This window comes from Leptinotarsa decemlineata, unplaced genomic scaffold, assembly GCF_025532065.1.
Source record: "Leptinotarsa decemlineata unplaced genomic scaffold, Ldec_3_MD MMD2_tig00000576_RagTag_RagTag, whole genome shotgun sequence".
Lineage (NCBI taxonomy): Eukaryota > Metazoa > Arthropoda > Insecta > Coleoptera > Chrysomelidae > Leptinotarsa > Leptinotarsa decemlineata.
The window spans coordinates 149,087-166,848 of NW_027412551.1; the positions used below are offsets into that span (position 1 = coordinate 149,087).

Here is a 17,762-nt window from a genome sequence, read left to right on the forward strand (position 1 = left end):
TTGTTTGGGCTCACTTGAAGAATTGAGTTTATGCTCATAAAATACCTCAAAATCGCAAGGAATTTGAAGACAGGGTAAGGAGAGCCATCAACGAAATAACACCGGCTCAACTAGTGAATGTTATGCAGGCATGCTCCGAAAAAATACAAAAATGCAATGACGTTAACGGGCGACATTTTGAACGATTAGATTGATTTGAGTCTGTCATAGGTGTTCAATGTCTTTTGAATTGATTTAGAAAACTATACATGTTCCAAATGTCTACTATTTTGTAGGAAAATTATCGTAATACATATTTTGTTGCGTTCTGTTTTGCAGTTTCAAAAATAATACCAGGCCTTCAGAAGAAATTCAATATCATAGCCAATTGCGATGAAGCTGAAAGATTCAGTACAAATGTAGGTATATCATATAAATTATCTTCATAAAAAATAAATAGGAAACAAAAATATGCAGGTTTTTTCATGTTTTGTACTTCAATGTGTATTGGAGTTTCTAACCAATCTCAAAATTCCAAAGTTAGCATATAAAGGAAATTAATGTATTGATGTTGAAAAATGAGGGAAAAATGAAATTGTGATATTATTAGTTTGTATAAAACTCATTGTGTAAAAAGTTTGGTCATGAATTATTGTTAAATACAGGATATTGTTCACTCTTTCATAGCATACATTCATGAAACTGTTTCGTTACGAGTGGAATACAAAAAGTAATTTTTATAAAATCTCACTTGTATCCGCAGGTTGTTAATTGAAAGTATGATTGTGATATATCGTTGAAGAAGTGATTATATACCAAATCGTTATTAAGAAAAAAAAATGGATGCGCTTCCGGTCAAACCGAAAGTGTCATATTTGGTTTGATAATTATTGTACCGAATTTGAAGCATCCATATAAAATAACAACGAAAATACACGAGGGTAAACTGGTTCCGGGTCACTCGGTATATAATATTGTGTTTCAGGACATTCAGCACATTATTTGGATCAATTCTAAAATTTCGAAAGTTCACATGATGAAGTTACTCGATTGACTAGTCCTTGATTTGAAATATTTTGAAGTTTTCAAGTATAAAATTTATAGTTATACGTTATTTTTGTCAGTTCTGTTAACTTTGAATCGAGTAGACCATTGTAGGAACATCCCAGAGCTCTACATTCCAAGCACTTATCATCAACTGAGATCATATTTCACTATCTACGTCTGAAAGATGTGTAGATCATGCCCAGAAGTTACTTTCAGATTCAAATTAAAGAAGAAATCCCCCTTTCTTCATCAGGAACAATTAGTTCAACATGAATATTGAATTACACGAATATTTGATTATACAAAAATCACTTTTTTCCATTCAGTTTCTTATCCAAACATTCGTTATGGAATTGAATCAGATATCATTCATAGGAACACTACACAATATAAATTGATGGATGTAGTCATCACTATGTGGTAGGAGATCATCATGAAAGATGAGAAATGAAACTTTCTATTGTATTCGTTGTTCTATAAGGACAACGAATACAATAACCTTTTGAAAATGTCTTCATAGGACAAAACTGGAGTAACGTTAGTAAGTAGTGAAAAAACATATATGGGAGAATCAAAATATGAAATGTCACTGATATGGAACTCTATCATCCACAATAACGTACTTCGAAGTTTCGGAATAAGAAACTTGTCTTACTACCTCATTAGCATCTTTTTTGACCGAGATTGTTTCGATACATTATTTTAACAGTTTGAGTATTGAACGTTTCCATGGAAACGGTAGGTACATCAGTATTACAGCACTGTTGTTTAATGGAAAAAACCCTTAATAAATATTCAAACCAGTAATACTTCATTAAATTCATTTAGAAAAACGGGATTGGAAGCAAAAATGAAACGGTGGAAAAAAACTTACGAAAATTTATACCCCTTCAGTATCAGTATCAAGTAGTAAGCCAATTACAGTCTCCTGCATGAAGTATAAGTGCAGGCGAATTTTGAAATTCTAAAACAATTCACTCGTTTGCAAGTTTGCGAATCATTTGATGAATGGATAAATTTGTTGTTGAAAATATCTGTCTTTCAGATGAGTGATTTTCTTTTTAACAAAATATTAGTTGTCATATTTGTGGGTACTGATCTGATGAAAACCCACGCTCACTCCGCCAAGTTCACATATTTTATCCTGAAAAGTAAAACGTGTGCGCTGGAATTTATGAATCCTAATTCCATTTGCGATTTCATGGTTGAATCCTACCTTTCCGGGTGGGGGAATAATATGTACAAGAGTTTTTTGAATGTCAAATACGATACGTCGAACAAATGTTCTTCTTTCATTGGCTCTATATGTAGATATATAACATTAATCGAAATAAAATTTTCTACAAAAATGGTTGTGTACGGATATGCAGAAGCTTTTCTTAATGTATTTATCAACAAATTTTGTCAAGTAGCGAAAACATTAATCGACAAAAAAGATACAGGGTGTTCATTAAACATGCGGAAAGAAATTGAGGGACTATTCTGAGGATATTTTGTCTTTTGATGATTTTAGATAGGACGCTTTGATTCGAAAATTTGACAATAACAATTTCGGTGATTTCAAAATTATTAACGTAGCCAAAATAAAAGTACAGCGTACTATACTGGACCTACCAAGTAATAGAAAATATAACAATTCTATTGGTACCTATCAACAACATTCCGATTACTACAAACGGCTGCGCACATTCAATTTGCTGGCTGTAACGCAATCAGAAACGCACTACAGAAAAATCCTCAAGCGTTCTTAGAGCGATGCCTCTGGGAAATAGTGATTCACATTGGATTTGAATCACTGGAGATTATTTGGAAAAACGTTCTCAAGTAGTATATTCCATTTAAACGCCGTTCTCCAAATGAAAGGGTTCTCAAACAGTAATGTTCGAGGTGTACTGAGTCGAACCTCGAAACGATAATCAGTCACAGTCTGTCGCGTATTTCTGATATGTACCGCTCCTGGTGGAATCAAATGTGCCAAGTCACTTGAACACTTCCCGTGGAAGTATCTATAGAAGTATCTATAGAGGGGTTTTTGGAAGAGTTCGGGAGTCGATGAGGAGAATATTGGATTCTTGCATCCGAGCAGGGGGTAGTCATTTTCAACAGTTCTTGTAGATAGAGAAACATTACATGTAATTTTTGGTAATAAATTGTTATTGTCGAAATTCTTTTTCGCTCCGTAGCTTCGAAACGAAGCATTCTATCAAAGATCATTAAAGGACAAAATGTCCTTAGAATAGTCCAAGGAATAGTTTCTTGAATGTTTGTGTCATGTTCAATGAACACCCTGTATGTCATGAAAAATATTTTGCTTGTGATTTAAAATTAGACCAGACAGTTAGTTATTCATTGGTTACATAAAGCGGTCGATAAAATATGTTTCGAATGATTTTCTAGTTCAATAGCAAAATCAGTTGTTTTTTGAACTGCTGTGAATATGTTGTCACGAATTATATTACATTGAACAATTTTTCAGATATGGGTTGCAATGCTGCAAAAAACTTTCCTGTTGAACCACTCAATGGTCATGCCGATGTATCCAATGGCAATGCAGTTAGAATTATATCACCCTCAGAACCTTCGGCGGAGATGCCTCCTTTGGTAGCGGATGATCTTCAAGAAGAAGTATTAGACGTGAGCGTCAATAATATACAGAAAGCACGTAAGTTGAAAAAACATAAAAATTTATTAAATTATCTGTAATCATTTTGCAGAATCAAGTTTCATGACTTGACAAAGGCCATTGGTTTTTTAATTGGTCGTAAATGGAGTTTCCTACATTGCGTTTCACCAGGAAATTCGTATAATAATTCCACTCTCAGCTACTCCCCATATTTCTTCAATAGCATGGGTGTTCGTTTATTATCTCTGAAATTTTTATCAAACTTGTTAATAACCGAATCAAAACGAAAAGTTGCAGGGTTTTACATTCAGGTGTGGGTACAGTTGGTAGTGGAAGTAACTAATGATTTTGTGTATTTTCAACTTTTTGTCTGTTGAAAAGATTACTGATTGAGCTTCACTGAAAGAAGATACGTAGATTTGGACGTAGATTTGGAAGTTCCAGAAAGTTCTTCGAGTATGTTGATGAAAAGTATTATATTCACACCTTAAAGAAGATTCTAGATAATAGATTTATACAGAGTGGGCCAAATTGGACAGTTTCAAACGGAAACTTGTGTTTTTAAACCAGATAGATAAAAATTGATAACTGTGTCTGATGGTCAGATTTTATGACAAACTCAATGGTGAAAATTGCATATCGATATCTGTCAAAGTTTCTGACTTACAGAATGTTTTTCGAAAATGTTTATTTTCGAAAAGTTTCTGTAACTTTTTTCTTGTCAAAAATTCCCTGTTCACTGATGTTATTGGCGAAAAACTATTTTTTAATGAAACACCTTGTATATTCTTGCATATTTCAATAGAGCTTAAAATTACCTTCACAAAAAATGTAGCAAACTTGATGTTTTGCTGGAATCATCTTTGAAAAACAGAGTTTTTCGCATTTTCATGTAGACTTTGAAACACACAATTTCATCAAGTAGGCTTTGGAGAACGCGGCGAAAAAACAGAAGGAAATTGTTCAGTAGACGCTATCAAATGTTGAGGAAGCTTTTCTCAGCAGTAATTGAAACGCATAGTTTCATAATAACGATTAGGAATGCAATATATTTCTTTAGAAAAAGTGTTTGCAATATCAACCAGCTCCTCCTATATACTTAACGTTTTTGTCTAAATTGATTAGTTCAATAGGAGTGAGAAAAGCAAAAGTTTGCATCACTACCTCTTCCAATTCGTATTCAGAATTGGTCGGCAGTTTGAAAATAAGATCTTTCAACCTCATCCAAAGGTATAAGTCCGGTGACCTAGCTGGCTAACGGTTGGATTCTTGGGTAACCATCCAATTATTACCAACATTTGCAGTGTTGTGAGGCGAAACCCCGTCTTATTGAAAATATATTTTTCTAAGCTCCATTTGTTGCAATTCATCAACAAGAGGTTCGATATTTTGCCCTAGAATTTCTAAGTATCTCTGAGATGTGAGTGTGCCATTTTATGTGTGCCGATGATTATGATTCTACACCTGAAAACATCTACCCACACATCAAATCTTCTTTGACTCCTCTGCTCCACAATAGAACGAGAATTTTGTAGTGCCCAAGTAAAAGAATTGTAGCGGTTGAAATTGCTGGCACTTAGTTGAGCTTCGTATGTTCAAAAACAATTCAACAAAAAATTACCCACTTGCATGGTTACAACTTTCCAGGAAATCACTGACAAAAGCCATGCAGCGTCCAAAATCTCCTGGTCTCAGTGGATGAACTTTGCTGGTCCTGTATGACTTGGATTTGTGTTTTTTAGAAATTCTGCTAACGTTGGTTCTTGGTACATCTGTTGATATTCTATCAATTAGATTGTGTCTAAAAGGTTATTTTATCACTGGATACCTCTCGTGATACAAATGCTTCTGCATTTTACACGGACTATCATTATAATTCTCATACTTTATTGCCAATGTGTTTGAGAATTGAACAAAAACCACTAACTGCATAGCGTATTTACTACTTAAATCAAAATTCGACAGCTACCTGTGAATATCTGCATTTTCTTTTATCGCCGCATCGTCCAAAGCCTGCTTGATCAAAGTGTGTGTTTCAAAGTTTACAAGAAAAAACCTAAAAGCTATGTTTTTCAAAGATTACTCTAGCAAAACATCAAGTGTGCTACATTTTTGGAAATATAATGTTGAGATCTATTGAAATATGCAGGAATATACAGACAGGAACCTTTTCAGGCAGGAGAAAAGATACAACAACTTTTCGAAAATGTGCATTTTCGAAAAACAGGCTGTAATTCAGAAACGATGATAGATATCGATATGTGGTTTTCATCAATAAGTTTGCCATAAAATTTGCTCCTCAGACACAGCCATCTGATTTCATCTATTCAGTTTGAAAACATGATTTTTTTTGTAAAAGTGTTCAATTTGGTTCACTATGTACAACCAATCATGAAAATTCAACTTTTGCATAAAAACCAGCACGAAAATAACGATAATTCTACATTTTTGTACCTCCGATGAAGTTATTATAAAAACGTGACAGAAAGTAAGCAAAATTAGTTTGCAATTTCGAAATATCTATCACAAATAAAACTTCAAGTGCATCAGTGTAGTACGAGCTCAATATATGAGCTACAAGATGGTGAGAGACGTATGTTTTGTAATATAACTGGAAAATAATGACATAAAAAGTATTTCAATATTATGTTAGAAACCATCAATTTTGTTTCAACTAGCAATTACCACCGGTAACGTCCCATTCGATTTCAATCAAATCAATTAGGAAAATTGTTGGTTGTTGCGATTATATATCGAATTGTTCAAGTTTTGAAAACATAATTCTGATTAGAACAAATAATTTTGATGAAAAAAGCAGCAGGAAAATCGAAAGTATTTATATAAATTGATACGTATTTTTCAAACAAGTGAAAATAACAAACGACATCATTTGCACAAGTACACTTGTGGTCTAAGTGGTTACAATTTGGTCATGCAAACCCACAAGTTCCAACAACTGTGACATACTTCTACATTAGCGAAACAATGTCCGTTAGTACTTCAACTTAATGTTCACGAATCGGTTGGTACGAAGACGAAGATCGATATAATCGCCAGCACGACCACCTGATCTCAAATCTTCAGACTGTTTTTTAGAGGAATATGTGACTGATGTAAAATGAAAAACAACACCATTCCATTCAGCAGATTCAGAAAGAGAAATAACTCGTTCTATTAGATGATGTTGATCAACAATAAAAAACACTTATATTTTTGATTAGGAGTCTTCCAAGAGTTTTTCATTTGAATATTCTGTAAAAAACTAAACTAAGTAATAGCAGAATCCAAAGAGCATAATAAGATTTTTAAAGTGAGTTGTCCCAAACTCCTAGTTCCTATTTTGAAATTTGCTCTATGCAACTCAAAAGATGTTTAATATTGGGGCGAAATCGTTATAATTTAATTGAAATCATAAATGTTTTATAAACCCTCTCAAATTACACTTATTTAGGTGTTATATATACATTTCTGGAATATTAATAAACAAATAATGTTTCATCTTTATTCAATGAAAATTTTTAGCAACTTCTTTCAAAAATGAAGCATAGCAAAATGTCTAGCAATCGCTTAAATTTACAGATTCTTTGAAATATGTTTTCTACTCCCTCCATTTCAAATTATTTATTACGTGTTTCACAGCAAGTAGGTAATAACTCATTTAGAATACACGTGTATTCTAAATTTATGGCGGTCACTTCCATAAGAAATTTTTTTTAATTGAGATATGTAACATTTACTCTGATAAGTATTATCTTATGAGTACCTTTAATTCTCCAAAATCTCTATAAAATCGAAATAAAAATTATATTTTCAGTGAATTTATTGTTCAACAGTTATGGGTTGGTAATGAATCTAGTTATATCCGGGAATCAACAACCACCTGTTTTAATTATAAGTATCTCGTGAAAATTCAAAATGAGTGATAACTATCAAGAAACTGACTGATTGAGTGAATGAGTTCATTATCCAAAACTATGATCTCACACAAATATATTGTACATTCCTTTCTACGGTCAGTTGTAGAAAAAGTATAGTATGCACCGCGAGGATGATGCCAATGGGGAATGTTTCCCCTGACAAAAATCAAGTAGTTTTCATAAAATAGCTCTAAAACAACGCATTTTGAACATTTCAACCTTTTTCTTTAAAAAATTATTTAAATACTTAAAAAAAGGAATGAAATAATGCATTCAAGATTTAAAAGGATTCGTTTCTATTTCACTATTTGGCAACATCGGTTATAGCTAATAAAGGACAATGAATCTGTTACCTGTATGAGACAAACAAAGATGCTGTTGCGCGCTGTTCTGTTTACTTATGTTCCGAGTTCCGAGACATTCTGTGACATATGACATTTTGTACACCTAAGCTATCTTCCTCTATATAAATAAATAACAAAACAAGCATGTTGTTTATCTGTCGTGTGGAGGTGGTATTGAACTATAATTTATATTTTGCCCTAATTGTTGATTTATAAAGACAATTTTCCTTTTTTTTAAAGTAGAATATCTAAGTACGTATAAATTATTTCAACTTGAAATAGGGGATGTTGCCAATATGTGAATTAGAAACAAATCCCTTCTAAAATTAAAACCCAACATTTGAAACATCAATTTGAATACTTTTCGAAGTGAATTTGAAAAACTCTTGAATTAAACTCAACTTTACTTTGTTCAAACTTGCTTTTGCTGTAATAACCAAAATTGAGGAACATTCCCCATTACGTCCATTCGCGAATTAATTATAATTGTAACCACTCGGCTAACGCCTCGTGCTTACAATTTTTCGCTCGTAGGTGATTGGCTTCTTATCCTACTCGGTACCTATTATTACATGACATCTTTCATGTTTCTGTTGAACGTTTGTTTGAAAGTGATTGACAATTTTTCATGATGAATTTCATTAGTTTGGACTTCCATTGTCTAATACAATCGTCTTCGAAGACGATTGTAGATACCAACAATCGAAACGTCGTGAACTAATGTGACTTGGAATCTCTACACTTTTTTATTTTTTATTATTTTCTTTTTGTATTCCTTTAATTTTTATTTATTCAATTATTATATTTTTACTTGTAGGTTATTTCACTATCATTTCATTTCAGGTTTATTGTTGCTTAATATAATTGTTATTTTCAACTATTCTTTTTAATTATTCTTTTTTACTTGTTTCAGGGATTTCAAATCATTTTATATAATAGACAATGGAAGTCCGAACTAGTGAAATTCATCACGAAACATTGTCAATCACCTTCAAACAATATTATTATATTAGGCAATACAACTTGAGTTGAAAATACAATCAAAATAAATGAATTAATCAAGATACAAAATGGAAATGAGTAGAGTAAAAAAGAAATAAAAAATAAAAATGAGCATGAGCAAAAAAATTTTAATAAAATGAAAATTATAAAAGATTTTGAATAAAGTTCTGTTGGTTTCAGCACAAGGTGTGTCATTTGAGATTGCTTTCGAAGAAAATCAAGAAGAAAGTATAGTTAAGAAGCACCCACCGAAGAGAATTTTAGAACGGTTAGAAGAACCTCCAACTAGTCCCATCACCTTGAACAAATTACAAGTTAAACTAGATGAAGCTGAAATCAGGAGACAACAGGTATTTGAATAACGCTGGCAGAAATGAGATGATAGCTGAATATTTATTCTATTATAACTATATAAAGAAAATCATTCACACACAGACGAAATTTTTTCACATAAAACAATGAATTTTTTTAGAACGTCGGAAATGTAGGATGTATACTTGTAACTGACACTCTTTCAATGAAGTTTATACAAACTTGAAAAATAATTTTCTATTGAAACAACTACTTCCACGTGACTAACACGAAACTGAGAGTCCATTCGAAACAATTATTATATGAATATTGAATCATATACATGAATAAATTTATTAAGGCTTTCACGGCCCAAGATTTTTAGTGTTACTACCTCCATTCGCGTTTGAAGGCAGTCGTAGTTTGGAACTGCATCCTCCTACTCATCTTGTCCTAAGGCAAGTGTCTTACGGCAAATCATCGATGTCTACCAGTGAGGATGATAGTGTTCCATGTAAGTGAAATTTTTACCTTTCATTCAGTATATTTTGAAGAAATCCTGTGAATTATATCTGATTCAATCCGAATGTTTGGAACACAAATTGAGTAGAAAAAAGTGTTTTTTGTATAATTATGTGTTCACATAAAAGATTTTGTTTCCAAACAATTTTTTTTTTTCATGTAATTCAATGTTTATATGAAAGTAACTGTTTCAGGAGGGCTTTTCTTCCAGTTTGTGTCTGAAAATTATTTCTTTGCATGATCTACACATTTATGTATAGTTATTTCCTTTGAAATTGATTGCTTTCCTCCGTTCTTTGGAGGATTCCCACATTTTTTGTATCAAGATGGAGTAGTAGAAAGCCAAAAAGTTTCTTTCTCATCCAGTTTTTTATTTCGAAAGCGAAATTATGACCACATTTCTGCACCCGCCCTGCCTTACCTTACCTAGAATTTTTCCAAGATATATAATATATCAACCATAAATTCAAAGTGTGCATATAAGTTGTCAAAAATCAACTTTGCTTTGTGCTCACGTAACAGCCTTAGAAAATCAATATTTAACTCATATGTCACTAAGCTTATCTTTGAAATGAATGATGATTTCGTGCTATCTTTCCATTTCTACAAATTTGACATTCGTGACAGAAAAAGAGTTATCATACGAAATCTAATTCCAAGCCATAAAATGTAATGGTTTGGAATAAAACCCTCATTTCATCGTTGGTGTCAAATACCAGTAATTGAATCGAAATTGAAGCCCTGTTGATAGTTCTCATCAGATATATTTTCATAGAAAAATATTTCACTGGGATGAATGGATGTGATGGACCAAGATATCAATGCCGGACAGAATTCACGTAAACTGGTATCAATTCAAAAAACTAATCAATACAGTTTGTTGTATGATTTTCACTATATTTTATAGTGAAAATCATACAATAAACTGTATTGATTAGTTTTTTAATATGGATTTTCATCAAGTATTGGCCAGTTCTATGGTATCAATTTAGTTATTTTTTATAAAACAAAGAGTTTCGCATCACACTCATCGCAGACAGGGAACTACCATCTGATTTTACTGGAAAAGGCAGTCTTGTGACAATCTGTTTGATTGGAATTTCAATTATCTATCCAACACTTTTTCATTTTCGGCAATCAGATCAGCGTTTTTTAGTATTTACCAGTTTAAAATTCATTTCAAGAATCATCTGCAAACAATTGATATATATTAATAATTCTAAAAAATGTATCGTTCATTTCCTGACGATAAGAAGTATGTTTACAAATTCATTTCCTACATAATGAAATGTTCCTTCGTTGCAAACAACAATTTCTCTACTCTTGAGTCACGAAATGAACGATTTTTCTGTACTGTAGCATACTTGAGAAGTCACATTTCCCCTTCAATGATATCTAGACGTTATGTCAGGTGATTTAGTGGCCTCATATTGGCCCAATAGATCACCTGACATGACGCTCTTAGATTTTTTGTGGGGATTCGTGAAATCTAAAGTATACGCATTTTATTCTTTAACTGTTATATGGAATGAAGGTTGGTCCTAACTGAATTATCTCAGAAACATTCCATAATGTATGAAATGATTTCGTAGAAAAAACTTCGTAGATTTCAGGAAAACCTTTTTTGGGGTAATCTCAAGTTACTTTTAAATAAATTTTTTCATGAAATCATTTTATTTATCATTTGTTCGCAGTAAAAAAACATTTAGTCTCGATACAAATTTAGGGACCAAATGGCAGATGTTTTCAAGAAAACTATGTAGAATATCAACGCAATTCATTCTCACAAAATTACAGGTCGTTTTTTTTATCATGTTGTAACATTGTTGAAAAAACAATTATTAAAAAGAAATAAAGAACGAAAAAAAAACAGTACTTCCGAATACGGAAGTGTCTCTTTCATTACAGATATTGATGAAGCGATGAAACACAATTCAGTGGTATATCACACTTGATATTTTCATGGCGTTAAATGAATAGAATCATCAGTGGAAACAACAGTTATCCTTGTTTCAAGGTACCTTTCTATTTACTAATGCAAAATCAAAGAGAAACTCTCTTCTGGCAAGAAATATGTATGGTGAGCTATACCCAAATCGTCGTGTTCCGAAGATTCAAATGTTCAGACGATCAGAAAGACATTTGAGAGACTTGAAACTGTGATGCATGTGATAGAAATAAATCTAAAAACTTTGTTAGTGCTGGAAGTGTGAGGATCCAAATGAAAGTTTTGGGTATGCAAATATCTCATAGAAATTAGAAAGTGTGTGGTTTGAATTTTTTGACTTTGGGAGAACTAATGAAAAAAAACTTTTTTTCAATTCTGGATTGGTCAGTTACAAAAATATTTCCTATCATAATTGTTCTTTATGAGAAATTGCCTAGGAAATAGGAATTTCTGTGAAATTTACCAAACATATTTTTGAAACGAACAAATAGAAATGCAACAGGATACAAAAAAGTGCATCACCTCAATGAAAGGGATTACGAAAGGGGAGAATACGATTTGCGAAGTAGTTAAGGCCTGGAAATAGGGAAGTTAAAAATATGTGTACTGAAAATATGAATTGACGAATCAAAAATCACCAACAATGAACAGAACATCTATTATAGGTGGAATAATACAAATTAACATTCACATAGGGAAACCATTGCTGGTTTCCTTATGTGAATGCTATTTCCATAATACATCAATGGTAGGAGAAAATTCAGATACGATAACCCCAACAGTGGATTGGAAATATTAGAACAATTTCTTGGCCAGCTTGATATCCTGACCTGTCTCCTTTGGTTTTTTTGTTTAAGGATACATACAAAATGAAGTTTTTCTAACACCTAGTATAGATACCTGTCATCTCAAACAAAAAACAAGAGATGCATGTAATAGCATTACACCCATCATACTAGGCCAGAGGTTCTCAAACTCATTTTGTCCACTGCCCACTTCGAGAATTGATTATATTTTAGTGCCCCTCAAAGTTTTTTACTTAACTACATCTCTAGAATCACAATCGCAGTCATTATTTAAATAATTGAATTATGTGTGTCATGTGAAAATAAGACTGATGAGGGTAATGTAAAACACCATTTTGTAATATTGGGAAAACTTTTATTCATGTTATTGAACCAAACATTTTAATTTGAATTTTAAAATTAATCTGATGTGAATGATGAATTTGATGATTTTTAACAGGTTTGTTAATATCAGGCTCGAATTTACTCAAAAACAGCCGTAAGTCAGTAATCTGCAACCAATTTATCTTTTTATTTAGCAACGTTGCCACAGCACTAAATCCACGTTCACACAAATACGATGATGGGAATGCTATCAAAAATCGTTGAACGATGGACCACAATCCAGGGTACAATTGCGGGATTGGCTTTTGTAGCCAAAATTCTTGGTATCCATTTTTTAATATCATTTTTTTTTCCTCGTTCGTTATCAGTTCTATGAGTTCTTTTTCTAGCTGGGGTGATCCTGCTGTGTTGACATTTGAAAAACATCCAGTCCAGTATTTCCAATTTTGAAATGTCCTGGAATTGTTTTGCGAAATCAATGTGGATGTTCTCCAAATATTGGCAGTAAACAAGCAAGTCGTCGTTGTTGAAGGATACTGCTGACATGTTAGGGAAATTGAGAAACTAACATCTGCCGATATTATCCTTGTATAAGAGCAATTTGGCTACAAAAGCAGCAATGACATTTTTTGTTTTAATCAAATTCAAGTCGTAACCTTGAAGCTGGAGAATGACATCATGAAATAATTCATACAGGTCTGTCAAGTATGCAATATCAATCTTTGAAGTGATGAGGTTGTCGTGCAATTATTTTTCTTTGTTTTCCAAGGACTCTATAACAGAGTCAAATAGACTGTAAAAACGAGCCAAACTGTTACCGTTTAATAACCAACGCACTTCTGTGTGAAATAGCAATCTGTTGAAATATTCATCATTAGCAACACAAAGCTGATTGGATAATCTGTCATTCAAAGAGCTGTTTCGTATTTTATTGACTGCTTTGATGATATATTGCAGTGATTGAGAGAGGCGCACACTCAAATTTTTCGCAACCAAATGTTGCCTATGAATGATGCAATGTACAGCGAGCACACCTGGAATTTATTTTTTAAGTACACTACGAGTATGAAGCCTTTGTAACGCCCTGTCATAGCCAGAGCGCCATCCGTAGCAGCTGATGTAATATTCTTCAGTGGAATTTTTTTCTCATCACAAAGTTTTTCCAGTGTATTACATATAGTTTCTCCTTTTGTATCCGTCTCTTAATTTCTGGCAAATAGTAGTTCTTGATATATTTTCTCATTTTTAATAAACCTCACGTATGACAGCAACAATGCTTCATTGGTTGGTAAAGTGGATTCATCTAACTGAATTGAGAATTTAGAAGTCTTCAGATGATTGAACAATGACTTCAATGTTTTCAGCCATCTCATCAATTCGTCTTTGCACGGAACTATTGCTCAAAGGAATTTTTCGGATAATATCTGCCGATGGTTTATGGAGCACAGTAGTTAATACTTTTTTTAATGCTGGATATATTGTAGGAAGCTCGTAGTCTGGCGTCGTCTTGCTTAGAAGCAGCTGAAAAATGTTTTGACACAGTTGGCTGAGCTGAGTGTTTCTTTTCCAGTTCTTGAAAATAAGTCACACTTGTGTCTTTTTCATCTGAATGCTTTTTATTCAAATGATCTTGTAGCCTTTAGGGTTTCATCGCTTCATTCGAAAATGTTTTTCGACAAAGAAGGCACATAGGCGAAGATGGATTTGTGGGATTTTCAATAAATCCATATTTTATATATTCCGCGCTATACTGCCGTTTCTATTTTTTTTCTTCCGACATAATTTTATCTTCAAAAATGCCGAAGTAAAGAATCGAGTATTGGAAACTTGTTAATGACACCACTCACAGTATTCACCACCGCACGTACAGCACTTTACCTAGCTAGTCGCTAACTGAATTCACTTGTTTTCGTAATATCGTCGAATGACATTACTGGCTCTCGAAATCCATCTTGAATTCAGTCAGGTTGGAGCCTGGCTCCCTTACCCTTTGAACTGATGTTTGCCAGAAGGACAAACGGGTCATAACTGATATGGGTGTTAATGGTATGGCGGCATGAATGTCCTCAGACATCAGTACCGCCCTTCACGGTGTACCCCTGCCTGGCTGGGGTGAATCGGATGAAAACGTTGTTCATCTTTCATCGGAAGATATAGGGGCCTCATTCGACAGAGTGTCGGAGCCTTCTATATCGGGAGGGGTCGTCTATAGTATAATTCATAGCTTCCCCGACTAATGGGTTTTCATGAGTTTCTGCACCATCAAAAACTCTCTGATTTCTCGACTGGATGGACTGCCGAATGGAAGGCAGCTGCAAATCTCTGCGGATGGCTTCATTCCGCACGAACCAAGGAGCATTCACAATCATCCTTATTAGCTTGTTTTGTAACCTTTCCAGAATGGAAATGTTGGACGGAGCCGCTTGTCCCCAGACGCATAAAGCATACATAATGACAGACTTGAACATCGTATTGTAGATGGTAATTTTGTTTTTTAGACTCATTTTTAATTTTCTGTTTATCAGAGGGTACAGACGTGCTATTCGACCCTCGATCTTTGATTTGATGCACATTATGTGAGGGTTCCAAGTGAGCCTACGGTCTATTAGAAGGCCGTGGTACTTTACCCGCGCTTTCCAGTTAATCTCCCTTCCAGAGATTCTCACTTTTATGGCCGGAGAAGATTTCAGTCTTCCCATGGTTATTGCCTGAGTCTTATCCGGGTTCACTCGGATCTTCCAATCAAGGTACCAGCGCTCGAGGTCGTCCAATGCACGTTGCATATAGACGACGAGCTCCCGACCCATGGAAGATGAGAGGAGAGCCGTGTCATCGGCATAAAGAGATATCTTCACACGCTCGGGCCTCGGAAGGTCACTGGTGTAAAGTGAGTACAACGTCGGAGAGAGCACGGCCCCCTGCGGCACTCCAGCAAGGATCTCTCTGTTGTCAGACAGAGATCCCTCTACTCTAACCTGAAATGTCCTGTCTTTCAGGTAGGACCCGATCCACCGGACGAGGCCCCGAGGTAGGTCGAAAGCGTTCAATTTATGCAGAAGACGTTCGTGCCAAACACGATCGAAGGCCTTCGAGATGTCTAATAGGACAATATGTACTTTTTTATTCGTGTTCAACTCGCGGATGGTGTTTTCGACCAGCCTTAGAGCCTGTAACTCAGTGGAACCTGTAACTCAGTGGAGACTACATAGACTTTTCTGTTACGGTTTAACTCCGCGATGGTATTTTTGACCAGTCTCAGAGCCTGTAACTCAGTAGAATGTTCTGTCCTGAGGCCGAATTTTTCGTCAGGCAGAACAGTTCGGCCCTCAACTTCTTCGTTGAGCTTTTGAAGAACGACTCTTTCAGCCAACTTAGCCGCCGAAGAGAATAGACTTATCGGGTGATAGTTCTGTAGGAACAGCGGGTTCTGACCCTGTTTTGGGATCATGACGACGACCGCATGCTTCCACCTGTTGGGGAAGTGTCTGGGGGCTAACAAACTATTGAACATTACTGGCTGGATGGCGCGCCCGCTTTTAAATGAGGCAACGGGCGGGGAGAATGAAGACTAGAAACTTCTCGCTTCGCATTGGAGCTTACCGCCATCTATTGTACAGTTTGACAACTATCGGACAGGTAATAGTTACTTTCTAGTCCCCTAGATGGCGTTACACGGGGAAACGCGTAAAGGAACGTAAAGGAGCGGTAAAGTTTGTGTTAACATTTTTAAATTAGCCATCGCTCCCCTAAACCGCTTCAACGCCCCCCAATCTTCTCTGTGCCCTTCACTGCCCCCCTATAGGCCTCAAGCGCCCACAAGGGGAAGTTATCGCCCTCTTTGAGAAAGACTATACTAGGCAGACAACTGACGTCTTCCGGTCGAATAGGAAAATCACATATATGCATTCAACGAAGAGATCATCAATTCCAACATTTCTAAAGAAATGAACTTTAAACGTTCAAGCCAGTCTCCAATATACCTACACAGTAGGTTGAATGGACTGACGCCTATCAGAAAACAATTACTCCCCTGGCTAATAACACGAAGGGCGTTGAATTATATCCGACAGGCGTCAGTACAGAAATCTTCACAGAAAATTTCCTGCATATGCAATTGGCAATACAACTGAAAGAGTCGACAATCAGTTATGGAACGGGCACACTTGCAGACCGGTTTTGGGCTCATTAGCCACTCATCAGTGCAAGATAGTGGCCGTCATCGACCTAAAGTCAATGATATTCCATAATTGAAAATCGGAATTCTTTCAGAGTATTTCATTCCTCTTCCTAAGTTGGAGCGAACAACAAAATGTCTCTTCATCTAAAGGACGAGGTACTAACCAATTTTTTCAGTTGTATTGCCAATTGCATATGCAGGAAATTTTCTCTGAAGATTCCTGCACTGACGCCTGTCGGATATAATCAATCCAACGCCCTTCGTGGTATTACCAAGGGGAGTAGTTGTTTTCTGATAGGCGTCAGTCCATTCAACCCACTATGTACGTATATTTAAGACTGGCTTTCAAGCCAGTCACGTTAACGTTTAAAGTTCACTTCTTTAGATTTGTTTACTGACATTCTTCAAGCACAGCCCACTGACTAATAAGAAAAAAATTCCAACATTTTATATTGTTTGTCATGGAGAAGTCATCTGTGAATTGGTTTCATTTTCTTCCAAAAATTCATTATAGAACAAATTGTTTTTCTTCGATTATTGTCACTGATGTTGCTAATTATACCAAATAAAACGCCAAGTGTGATACATCATTGAATTATGCTTTTATCGCTTCATCAATATCTGTAATAAAAGAGACAAGCCGGTGTATTGGAAAAACAGGTTGATAGTGCCGTTTTGACATGAAACGTTTCATAAAAAATTGAGCATTATATCGTGAATACAATAAGAAAAATCCAGTTTTATAGTTTCCAAAATAAAAATGATATCCATAAAAAAACATA

General features: G+C 34.7%; 1 protein-coding gene across 1 annotated transcript in view; it reads left to right on the forward strand.

Annotated features, from left to right (window-relative positions):
* LOC111502935 (uncharacterized) overlaps nucleotides 1-17,762 on the forward strand; it is a 53,606-nt gene that overhangs the window by 12,103 nt on the left and 23,741 nt on the right. Inside the window, exons 2-3 of the mRNA XM_023157120.2 lie at nucleotides 3,503-3,688; nucleotides 9,093-9,262. Coding sequence (XP_023012888.1) covers nucleotides 3,505-3,688; nucleotides 9,093-9,262 — 354 coding nt within the window. The 5' untranslated portion in view covers nucleotides 3,503-3,504. The remainder of the gene's footprint in view (nucleotides 1-3,502; nucleotides 3,689-9,092; nucleotides 9,263-17,762) is intronic.